Source organism: Leucoraja erinacea, chromosome 4, assembly GCF_028641065.1.
Source record: "Leucoraja erinacea ecotype New England chromosome 4, Leri_hhj_1, whole genome shotgun sequence".
In the NCBI taxonomy this organism is placed as follows: domain Eukaryota; kingdom Metazoa; phylum Chordata; class Chondrichthyes; order Rajiformes; family Rajidae; genus Leucoraja; species Leucoraja erinaceus.
This window is the reverse complement of record NC_073380.1, coordinates 78,152,357-78,165,467: the sequence shown is the minus strand read 5'-3', so window position 1 is coordinate 78,165,467 and position 13,111 is coordinate 78,152,357. Positions and strand designations below refer to the sequence as shown.

The 13,111-nt window shown below is 41.4% G+C and overlaps 1 protein-coding gene across 1 annotated transcript in view; it reads left to right on the top strand.

Moving 5' to 3' along the window:
- The window catches only part of rad21b (RAD21 cohesin complex component b), a 54,885-nt gene extending 46,616 nt beyond the window's left edge, over nt 1-8,269 (top strand). The window contains exon 14 of the mRNA XM_055634586.1: nt 6,326-8,269. Within this exon, the coding sequence (XP_055490561.1) occupies nt 6,326-6,517 (192 nt within the window). The 3' untranslated portion in view covers nt 6,518-8,269. The remainder of the gene's footprint in view (nt 1-6,325) is intronic.
- The last annotated feature ends 4,842 nt before the right edge of the window (nt 8,270-13,111 follow it).

Here is a 13,111-nt window from a genome sequence, read left to right as displayed (position 1 = left end):
TAAGAATAACTGAAGTTGCAAAAAATAATGTGACTATTTAATGTATACGTGTCAGCACTAATTAATGTGTTGGCTTCCTTTAATACCGTTTTATATCTGTTCTGACCATGGATCCAAGAATTTTGCCCCTAAATCTAAAGGATGCCAAAAAAGTTAAGATAAACTAATACACGTTCTCAGCAAATAGGATAATGTGGCGTACATTTTGAGTTTGATGACTCATTATTGGATGTCATCTTTTGGACTGAAATGTTTCCCTTTTTCATTTAATTTTTGGAAGGCCTCCAGAATTGTAAAATAATATACCACTATAAGAATGCCATTTGATCTATTGTTGAATTCTTGGCAACAAGCATTAGGATGGATATGAGGCTTTTTGTATGATTTTCAAGTACAGCCTGACTTAATCCCACTCTTACACATTCCCATTTTACTTCTGCATTTCATTTCTTTAAGTTTCAATTGAATCTATATCCATTATTCAGTCACCAAGTGCATTCCACATTTTAAAAACATTTTTCTTATGTCAGTTATTAGAAATAATTCCTTTTTATTTAAACACTTCATGATTTGGAAATAAATTATCTTTTTGCTGCAAAAGCAACAGTCTGGGATTCCCTATTCTATCCATAACAAAATCCATCCCTAGATAAATTCTAACAAATTGATGGTTTCTCTTAAATCTTCATTTCCATCCTTGTATGATGCCCAGAGCTAAACACAGCACTTTGTCTGGGACCAAAACAGGATTTTATGTAAAATTAGTAAAATCTAAATCTACCAGGTCTTCCACTTTTTCAAAATTGTAACATTTAAGGGCCTTTCCCACTTACGCGACATGTGATGCCTGTTTGGTCGTGAGTAGTCGCCCAAAGAGTCGTACACTTTTCTGGTCGCCGCTGGATTTTCAACATGTTGAAAATTTTCGGCGACCTGCTGCGTCTAATGACGGGTACCGGCAGTCGCCGAAAAAATCGCGTAAGTGGGACAGGCCCTTCAGAATCTATTGTTTCTCTTCATTCTTCTTACTACAATGTGTCACCTCATTTTTCTCCTTGGAATTTCACTTGTTTTATGTCCAGCTGCTTCACTGACCTCACTGTCCTCCTACAATGTTGTAGTATATTTCTTGCTGATACCTACGCTCGTCTCGCTTTCCATGCCATCTGTAAATTTTGATATCATGCTCTAAAACTCCAGGTGATTTAACGGACATCAAGAACATGGTCCTGCGCTGAACCCCATAAAGATGTTTTTTTTAAATACTTTATGGCCACACAATTTTAAGTTTATTAGGATCAGTGATATTTTGAAGAGAATACCTTTTTAATATGGTGGACTAGGTTAAATGAACGTAAGATACCACTGCAACTGTTTTGTTTAAGTGAAGGATTTTTTTCATAAATTATGCTCGTGTTACAAAACAAAATCCTTGTTGTGATTCTATCCTGATGAAAGTTATAATAGGAAGACTAAGATTGGATACAGGTATTTTTTAACAAACAATACACCGATAGATCTGCTATAAGCAATAGTTGTGTTCCTAAAAAAGGTATGGAAACTCACAGTATAGCAGAACTACATGAAACATACAGCCATTCTTATTTTTAGCCTGCAGTAACAAAAATTAACTATATTTTTGAAAACCCTGCAGAGGAAAAAAAAACTTATTGCGAGTTAAAACTCAGCCTCCAATCTCCTTTACCCTATTTTTGTATTTTTACACAATTTTCTATAACACGCTGCTTCTTAGAAACTCAACTATTGTGTTACATCAGAACTGCCTGTACTTCGGCAAAGTTACAATTCACTACTTGCCACAGGGAATCTGCTTAAATGTTCTGCTTTGCTATTGACACCAATGAGGGGGAACAACGATAAAGGACTAAATTCACACCTAATTTAGGTTTTTATTTAATTGTTTTCAAATGTACATTTCAGGTTTATTTGAAATGTACAAAATGTTTTTAAGCTTTTAATTTTTTTTTTTTAATTTAATGTGAAATATTGAGTAACATTGATTATGAATTCAGGAACATTGTACGGTTTCAAGGCTTATTTAGCAGTGAGTTTCTTTCAGCCTTTCATTGTCAACCATGTCCATGGGCAGTCATTGTGAGGCATAGCAGCTCACTGCTGAAAATACATCCTTGGCTGACATTTTATTCATCAAAGAATTGAAGAATCTGCTTTCCTGCAAGTGGTTCTGGTTATGTTTCTGAGAGAAATCCAGAGCAGTGGCGCAGCAGTTGGTGCTGTTTCCCCACAACTCTAGGGTCTCTCCGTTCGCTTGTGACCTCGGTTAGCAGTCTGTGCAAAGTTTGCAAGATTGCTCTGCCACGCAAATTTCCTCTGGATACTCTGGTTGGCGCCCACATTCCCAATGCTGAATTACTCCTTCCTGTAAGTTAATAAGAGGCAATAATAAGGGTTTTTAAGTTAATATGGATCTGCTGGGCCATGGTAACCATGCTGTAGCCTGGAAAAACTGCCTCGCAGCATTGTTTTCCAAATCTTGACTCAGAGAATCATAGAGTGTGGAAACAGGCCCTTCAGCCAAACTTGCCCACACCGGCCAACAATGTCCCAGCTACACTAGTCCCACCTGCCTGCGTTTAGTCCATATCCCTCCAAACTCGTCCTATCCATGTAGATTGTGGCACTGATTAGTTTAATACCATTGCTACTACTGTTGATTCATGCTCTATTGGAGTGAAAAGATCAGTAAAATGGGAGCCTGACATTTGAGCCTTCATGTAATGAAAGGTAAATAACAAGTGTCAAGTTTTATTAAAATATTTTTATCAAACACAGTAGACTTTATAATCGTACGATGTCTTCAGCAGCTATGTCAGTGATGTTCCCTTATCTTAACATCAGAGTGGTTGTCTTGGCTGACAATCACACAATGTTTACTTTCATTAGCAACTCCTCTGATAACATAGGGGCCTGGGCTCATGTCGTGGGGCGACGCCTGTATGGTCGTGAATAGTCACCCAAAGAGTCGTACCTTTTCTGGTCGCCGCTGGATTTTCAACATGTTGAACATTTTCGGCGACCTGCTGCGCCAATGACGGGTGCTGGCAGTCGTTGAAAAAATTGCATAAGTGGGACATGCCCTTTAGCATTCACTTCAATTGCCAGGCTTTGTTATCCGCATCCTAGCTGTCATCATTAATGGAACTTTAGTTACTAAGTTCAATTCTTGGTGTACTGCATTAATTGATTTGTTAAACTCCCCAACCATAAGGCACATGTAAGATGAATCATAAAATATTCTCGCGTGGATTTGTTATGATCTCAACGGCAGTCTAGACAGACAATACCATCTACAGTTTAGCATGTCGGGAGAAACTGCAAATACTGTTTTAAATTAAAGGTGGCACAAAAAGCTGGAGTAACTCAGCTGAACAGGCAGCATCTCTGGGGAGAAGGAATGGGTGATGTTTCGGGTTGTAACCCTTCGTTAGACTTTCTGTCCTAGGTCTCCTCCATTGTCAGTGAGGCTAAACGCAAATTGGAGGAACAGCATCTGATATTTCGCTTGGGCAGCTTGCAGCCCAGTGGTATAAAATCAGCCTACTCAACCTGTCCTTGTAGCTCAGACTCTCTAGTCCTGGCAACATCCTCGTACATCTTCTTTGTACCCTTTCCAGGTTGACAACATCTTTCCTATATCACAGGTACCCAGGACCGAACATGATACTCTAAATGGGGCCGCACTAATGTGTTGTACAACTGCAACATGACCTGAACTTCTAAACTGATGAAGACCAATGTGCCAAAAGCCTTTTTGACCACCCGATCTACCTGTGACTCCACCTTCAAGGAACCATGCACCTGCACTCCCAGATCCTCTGCTCTACAATTCTACCCAGAGCCCTACCATTCACTGACGTCTATTACAAACCCACTGACTCCCACAACTATCTCGACTACACTTCTTCCCACCTAGCTTCCTGCAAAGACTATCCCCTACTCCCAATTCCTCCGTCTATGCCGCATCTGCGCCGAAGATGAGGTGTTCCATACTAGAACATCTGAGATGTCCTCATTCTTTAGCGAGCGGGAGTTCTCCTCTCCCTTATTAGATGATGCCCTCAATCACATCTCCTCGGTATCCCGCAGCTCCACCCTTGCTCCCCCTCCCCATAGTCGCAACAAAGACAGAATCCCCCTAGTCCTTACCTTCCACCCCATCACTGTCGCATACATCACTGTTGCATACAACACATAATCCTCCAAAATTTCCACCACCTCCAACGGAATCCCACCATTAGCCACATTTTCCCCTCAACCTCTTTCCGCTTTCCGCAGAGACTGTTCCCTCCGCAACTCCCTGGTTAACTCATCCTTTCCCACCCCCATCCCTGTTACCTTTCCCTGCAATTATAGGAGATGCAACACCTGTCGCTATACCTTCTCCCTCGACTCTGTCCAGGGACCCCGCAAGTCCTTTCAGGTTAGGCAGAGGTTCACTTGCACCTCCTCCAAACTCATCTACTGTATCCGTTGTTCAAGATGTGGACTCTTATACATCGGCGAGACCAAGCGCAGACTGGGCAATTGTTTTGCTCAGAACACCTTTGCTCAGCCCACGTGAACCAACCTGATCACCCGGTTGCTAGACACTTTCATTCTCCTTCCCATTCCCACACAAACCTTTCTGTACTAGGTCTCCTCCATTGTCAGAGTGAGGCTAAAAGCAAATTGGAGGATAAGCATCTCATATTTCGCTTGGGCAGCTTACAGCCCAGTGGTATGAATATTAATTTCTCTCACTTCAGGTAGCCCCAGCATTCCCTCTCTCTCTATCCCTCCCCCACCCAAGTCGCACTAGCTTCTCATTTTCACCCAAAAAAATAACCCTTGTCCTTTATCATCGTTACGTTTTTGCATATCTTTCATTCATTGTTCTTTATCTCTCCACATCACCGTCTATATCTCTTGTTTCCTTTATCCCTAACCAGTCTGAAGAAGGGTCTCGACCCGAAACGTCACCCATTCCTTCTCTCCAGAGATGCTGACTGTCCTACTGAGTTACTCCAGCTTTCTGTTTCTATCTTTGGTTTAAACCAGCATCTGCAGTTCCTTCACTGTGTAGGTCCTGCCCAGGTTAGACTTCCCAAAATCCAACACCTCACATTTCTCTGCATTAAATTCCATCAACCATTCCGCAGCCCACCTGGCCATTTGATCAAGATCATGCTGCAATTTTTCACAACCATTTTCACAATCTGCAAAGCTCCCCACTTTTGTATCCTCAGCAAATTTGCTAATCTTGCCCTGTTTGTTCTCACCAAATCATTGATGTAGATGACAAACAGTAATAGGTCCAGCACCAAACCCCGAGACACACCACTAGTCACAGGACTCCATTCCGAGAAGCAACCTTCCACCATCACCCTCTGCTTCCTTCCAATTAAGCCAATTTTCTATCGATTCGGCTATCTCTCCTTAGATCCCATGCGATCTAACCTTCCTGAGCAGCCTACCATGCGGAACATTGTCAAATGCTTTGCTGAAGTCCATATATATATACAACATCTACAGCTCTGCCCTCTGACTTTTATGGTCACGCCTTCAAAAAACTCAGTCAGATTTGTGAGACACGGCCTCCCACGTACAAAACCATGCTGACTCTCCCTAATCAGCTCTTGTCCGTGTAAATGCCTGTATATCCTATCCCTCAGAATACTCTCGGGTAACTTTCCAACTACAGATGTTAAGCTCAATGGCCTATAGTTCCCAGCATTTTCCCTACAGCCCTTCTTGAATAAAGGCACAACATTTGTCAGCCTCCATTCTCCTGTATTTAAAAACGACTCGTAAATTTCAACCAGGGCTCCCGCAATTTCCTCTCTGGTTTCCTACAAAGTCCTCAGATCAGTCCCTGGAGATTTGTCTACCTTCATACACGATAGTACCTTCAGCACCTCTTCGACCATAACACTGACTGCTCTCAAGACTTATTTCCATTCAAGCTTGGGAGTATTATTTTTCCTTTATGGTCATTAAGTCCAATCCTTAGTTTGTAATCAGGTGGTGGTACCTTCAGCACAGACAGCAAATGATCAAGTTTGTCAATTCATGGTAAAAGGCAATGGGGAATAAATAAAGGCCTTGACAGCAACTCTCACGCTGCATGAATGAGTAAAAATAAAAGTCCCTTTTGTCCTTTAAAAAGGCTTTAAGCTCAGGTTTTCAGCCAAACGTTTTCTTGTCCCTTATTAAATAGATAACAGATACTCTTGTGTAGCCGTTTGTTGATAAATATTCATAGTTTGATTTTTCAGTATGCCTTCAATGTTTTTATCTTTTGCAGAGAGTTTTGGCTAAAACGGGAGCTGAATCTATTAGCCTGGCAGATCTATGTCGAAAAAATAACCGAAAACAAGCGGCTGCAAAATTCTACAGTTTCTTGGTACTGAAGAAGCAACAGGCAATTGAACTTGCGCAGACTGAACCTTACAGTGACATTATAGCAACACCAGGACCCAGATTCAATATTGTCTGATTGATCTTAAAGGGCTAGTGTTTATTCACTAGATATGTATTGCCCCAAATGGGGAACAGAGACCATTACAACTCTTTGATATGATGGTTTTAATGTATATTGACTATTGAAAGATTATTTTGATCAGAGAACTCCATTTTTTGGGGATAGGTGTGTTATTCCAGTGTTTATGGCAAATATAAATAATTCTCACTCCTTGTCAGGTTTTATACTGAAAAATCATGATTGGAGAAATACCTAATATTTCAGATTACGAATACATTTAGTATGTTTCTGTGCAGACATAATTATGGGTTTGTTGATTGCATTATTTGAAACTGTCAGGTAGATACAAAATGCTGGAGTAACTCGGAGGGTGAGCCAGCATCTATGGAGATAACGAATGGGTGACTTTTTGGGTTGAGACCCTTCTTCAGACTGATGCCAGGGGAGGGGGCGGGACGAATAATGTAGGCAGAGACAGTAAGACCAGTGGGAGAATTGGGAAGGGGGAGGAGTGAGAAATCAGGGGCTACCTGAAGTTGGAGAAGTCAACATTCATACCACTGGGGTGTAAATAAACTACCCAAGCGAAATATGAGGTGCTGTTCCTCCAATTTGCGCTGGGTCTCGCTCTGACAATGGAGGAGGCTCAGGACAGAAAGGTCAGATTGGGAATGGGAGGGGGAGTTGAAGTGCTGAGCCACCGGGAGATCAGATTGGTTAAGACGGACTGAGCGGAGGTGTTCAGTGAAAGGATCGCCAAGCCTGCCCTTGGTTTCGCCGATGTAGAGAAGTTGACACCTGGAACAGCAGATGCAGTAGATGAGGTTGGAGGAGGTGCAAGTGAGCCTCTGCCTCACCTGGAAAGACTCCATTGTCAGAGTGAGACCCAGTGCAAATTGGAGGAACAGCACCTCATATTTCACTAGGATAGTTTACACCCCAACTGTATGAACATTGACTTCTCCAACTTCAGGTAGCCCTTGCTTTCTCTCTCTTTCCCCTCCCCCTTCCCAGTTCTCCCACTAGCCTTGCTGTCTCCGCCTACATTATTTTTCCCGCCCCCTCCCCTGACATCAGTCTGAAGAAGGGTCTCGACTTGAAACGTCACCCATTCCTTCTCTCCATAGATGCTGCCTCACCCGCTGTGTTACTCGAGCATTTTGTGACTACCTTCGATTTTACCAGCATCTGCAGTTCTTTCTTAAACATTTGAAAATGTCACTTGTGTACCACCATTGCTGGTCGATTATCTCAATAAGATGCCATTTCATAAAATTAAATTTACATCTCAGTACTATGAAGAGTTGGGGATGAATGCTTGCACTTAATTTAACTTTTACAATTATGCGCTGGTTCGTCTGCATTGAAATTTTTAGAACACAGTCCACCAGTATGCCCATTCTGCACTTGAATTTCAAACTATTTGTTCAAATGCAACCAAGGATATATGAAATATTCAATTAATTCTAAAGTTATGCTCATAATTTTAGTATGCTCTAATAACTGTCTGGAATGTTACAAACCTGTTTTCATTTTAAACATAATGTGCCTGTAAGCTTAAATTCCCTTTTTTGTATAAAATGTGTAGATAATTTTTAATGAATGTTTAATTATGAAAAAGGTGACAGCTTTCATTTTAAGCAGCATTTTGCTGATGCTACTGAGTCTCTAGTTTGTTGCTTAAATTAGGTCATTGCTAAATGTTGCTGAACAGTGATAGTTCTTGCTGTTATGTATAACTTTTCTAATAAAATACTTGTATCGGTTTTGATAGTTTTTGTGGAACAATTTAATCAGAATTTTGTTTTGGAAACATGTATGTCTCTCTACCATTAAGCCTACTTGCCGATATAAAAAAAGAAAGAAAACTTATGTCGCCAGTTATTTATATGACTGTTTTCAGATTACACCTTTTAACGTTCTGATACCTATTTAATGGCAATATTTTCTCTTCCCCTAGCCATTCCCCGAACAAAATCTATTCTGCCCTTGTTACCAAAACCCCCCAATATTCTTGGAACATTCTTGAATGGAAAGATAACAGCTGGCTACATTTCTCTTAACTTCATCACTTCTAATGCCTCTTCGACTTGTATGATATTGAAATGAAAATTATCCATTTAGATACCTTGCCTGTTTTCATTACTGGAGAAAAATTAGAATGTATCATGAAGGGGCAAGATCAAAGGCTGAGGCATCACCAAAGATAATGAAAGGAAAGCACAAAAAGAGACCATTCATTGGCAGCCAATTGGTCAAAGGTTGATGATTTTGTCATCTGCTTCAAAGGTTGCAGACCAAAGGCAAAAGGGAATAGTTTACAATGACCACAATCACACAAGATGTATTTTGCCACTTTGTGAAGAGCAATCTCATATCTGCGGCAGGGCTATAAGTTGATTAGATGTAGTAGTAAGAAAAATGGGTATTCACCTGAGAGATGTCAATAATTTCATGATTTTTATAGAGAACAATGTTGGTGATGGTGCTGTATTTCGCAAATACGGAGTCTTTTTTATTTTTTGAGAACAGATAAATACCTAACAGAAGGGTGCAGAAAATAAATTGGGAAGCCAGTAGTTTAATCGAGTCAAGAGAACAGAGATGCACATCAAGGGGAAAAAAAATAGTTTATGGAAAACATTTTAAGTAAAAAGGGGAGAATTTGCAGGGGCAGTTATTACCAATTAATGCCTCCTGTAGTTTGTGTTGCTCTGCCATCAGCTTCAACACCCCCCCATGATGCATGTTACCTTAAAAACTGCTGTTTCTAGGGTGCTCTGCAGTTTTATATTTTGTGTTTCTGATTATTCCACTCCCTCCAAATTGTCATGCAGCTTGTCCATTGTTGAGCCAAAGTTTGCTTGACTGTTGGAAGCCAGTTACTAGTGGATTTGGATCCCGCTACTGTCTATTCTCTAACACCCGATGCTTTCCACTCCCTTGCATTTAATTCCAGTCAGACCAAATTATACTCTTGATTCCTCTGTCCTCATTGTACTTGCTTTGATAACAAGACTTCATTCACATAGCTGCTCTACGATGCACAGCTCTTGCCCCACCCCTCACCTCTTTACCCTGGCTATATTTCCTCTCCGAGTCCAGGTGAACAGTCCCAACCGATAATGTTCACTATCCACTCCCCTCCGTGTATGCGGCAACGCCTGCTGAGTTCATCCAGCAGTTTGTTGCTCCGGATCTCTGCATCTCGTGTCTTCCTCAACAATGCCTTCCATAATTGTTACTTTCTACCATAATGGATAGTCAAGAGTCAGCATCACACATACTTCTTACTCTGCTCTTGCCAAGTCTCCTGGACAGAAATCTTGTCCTCCAATTTTCAGTCCTTTGCAATTTTCTGCTGCCTTCAGTGTGATTCCAGCACCAGACTCCTTTTTAATGTTTTTTGTGTACCTTCTTTTTAATATTTTGAAGGGATTGTCACTTTTGTGTTCTGTCTCCACCAATCATTTCCTTTCCCAAAGTACTTCCCTATTCAACTGCAGGAAATGTAATTGTTATTTAGTGTCCTTGCGAGGTGCCATCCAGGGACTTAAACGGTCCTTAACCTGTCACAGTGATTCACTTGTACTTGCAACCGAGTGTACTGTATTTAATGTTCAGAATATAATCTCTACAATAGAGAAACCAAATTCAGATTGGAGGACTGTTTTACATGCCACCTGTGTTCAGTCTTCAGAGACATCCCTCCACTTTGCCTGCCATTTTAATTCTCCATCATGTTCACTCTCCTCCCTATTGCTGAGAAAAGCTGCACTATTATAACAAAGCATAATGTTAAGTTTGAGGAACCAACCTTGTATCCATGTGGCATGTTCAGATATACATTAAGGTAATTTACTTTCTCAGTATCTAAATTGATGAAGAAGAGTCTGAAGAAGGGTTTCGGCCCAAAATGTTGCCTATTTCCTTCGCTCCATAGATGCTGCCGCACCCGTTGAGTTTCTCCAGCACTTTTGTCTATCTTCGATTTTTCAGCATCTGCAGTTCCTTCTTAAACATCTATTGTTTATTATTCTTTTAATATAATATGTCTGTCCTCTTAACGTTTTGGGCATTTAGTACAGCTATACATTTTCTAGCTTTCATCTGCTTTGTTCGTGGTCTCTCTCTGTCCTCATTAATGGACCATTGAGCTGAGGTCATTTTCAGTCTATTTCCCCCATGGCAACCCTGACCTTGCTTGAAGATGCTCCCTTTATCCTCTCCTTTCTCAACATTCTCTGCAACTTAACTAACCTCACTTTACCAGTTCTTCAACCTGATGCAGTAACATTTTTTTTTTCCTCTGCGTGACCTGCTGAGCGTTTTTGACATTTTCCAATTTTAGTTCAATTTATTCAGAAACTTGGCATGGTGGTCAATCATAAGACACAGATTCTGGGCACATATTTTTGCTGTCACTATTTTCACCTTTGCAGCATCCTTGCCTCAGCTTCTAAATTCCTTATCAGTCCCCGTGTTATCTCAAAACTTTTGATGTATTGAATTGCTCAACTTCCACATCCTATATTTTATTTATTAGTGGAACAGAGTTTGAGTAACAAGAAAACCATTGGCTACAGGTAGGAAATGCCTTTCATCCCTGAGCCTGCCTGAAATCACCAATTAATGGCATCTGTGGCTTCAACCATTTGAACCCAAAGCCTCAGCATTTTCTCTCCAATTTTATTTGCCTATTGTTTCCTTCTCTAAGGATCTTGGATGACGGAGTGTCTGCAGAACATTCTCAAGCAGCCAGGAGTCACGCACATCGGCACAAATAGCATAGGTAGGAAAGGGGATGAGGTCCTGCAGAATGAATATACGGAGTTAGGCAAAAGGTTAAATTGCAGGGTCTCAAGGGTGGCGATCTTTGAATTGCTACTAGTGCCGTGTGCTAGTGAGGACAGATGAATGCGTGGCTGAGGAGTTGGTGCAGGTCGCAATAGGACAGATGAATGCGTGGCTGAAGAATTGGTGCAAGGGGAAACAAATACAGATTTTTGGACCATTGGGATTTCGTCTGGGGCAGAGGTGACCTGTGTAAGCGGGACAGATTGCATCTGAACTGGAGGCGCACCAACATCCTTGCAGGGAGGTTTGCTAGTGCTACTCGGGACGGTTTAAACTAGAATGGCAGGGATATGGGAACCAGAGCAGCAGGTCAGCAAATGGAAGGGCTGATGAGAAAGTGGAGGCGATGACAAGTAAGTCTCACAGGAAGGACGGGCAGGGAGTGGTTCATGACTATGGGGGTAATGAAGTTTGAAGTACAAGGAGTATTGTGAGTAAAGCTGATGAACTTAAAGCCTGGATCAGTGCTTGGAATTGTGATGTTGTGGCCATTACAGAAACGTGGTTGCGAGAGGGACACGACTGGCAGCTCAACATGCCTGGGTTTTGATGTTTCGGACGAGATGGAGAAAGGGGTTAAAAGAGGTAGAGAAGTTGCTTTATTAATCAGGGAGAATGTCACTGCGAGACTCAGAGAGGACATACTGGAGAGTATATCTACTGAGGCATCATGTGTTGAGCTCAAAAATAAGAAAGAAAGGAGAAATGACTAATGTGATTATATTATAGGCCACCCAATAGCCAGCGGGAGACAGAGGATCACAAATGTAGACAGATTACTGAATGATGCAAGAACCGTAGGGTTGTGGCAGTGAGTGACTTTAACTTCCCCAATATTGACTGGGACTTACTTAGGCTAAGACGATGGGGCAGAATGTGTTAGCTGCATCCAAGAAGGTTGCCTTAAATAGTATGTAGAAAGTCTAACTTGAGGAGGGACCATACTGGACGTTATATTGGGAAATGAGCCTTGCCAGGTGACTAGTATTGCGGTGGAAGAAGAATTTGTGGATCCATAAGTTTTAAGATAGGGACAGGTCTGGATGGTGGGGGAAGGTACTTAATTGAAGCAGGGTAGATTACCATGTGTATTGTTAAAAAAAAAAAACTCAATTTTATCTGAAATGGTCTGATCAGCCAAACATGTCAGATCCCAGGGTGGGTGGATAACACATGCAAGTGCAGAAGAAGGGGCTAAGGAGGGTAGATTGGGAGCAGTTGTTCTTGGGCAAGTCCACAAAGGATATGAGAGTTTGTTTAAAGGGCAGCTGATCAAAGTACAGGGTCAGCATGTTCCAGTAAGGAGGAGGATTAAGGATGGCAAAATAAGGGAACCGTGGATGACCGAGGAAGTTGTAAACTTGGTCAGGAGGAAATAGGAAGTGTGTGTCGGGTTTTAGAAGGTGACATCGCAGTCGCTACCTCAAAAAAGGCTGCCAGCATCATCAAGGATTCACACCATCCTGGCCACTCACTCATCTCCCTGCTGCCTTCAGGTAGAAGGTACAGGAGCCTGCACTCTGCAACATCCAGGTTCAGAAATAGCCGCTTCCCCACAGCCATCAGGCTATTAAACTCAACTCAAACAAAACTGTGAACATTAATAGCCTATTGCACTTTATCTGCTTATTCATGTGTGTATATATATATATATTCTATGGTATATGGTCACACTGATGTGTTCTCTATTTATTTATGCCAACTGTATTCTGTTGTGCTGAAGCAAAGCAATAATTTCATTGTCCTATACGG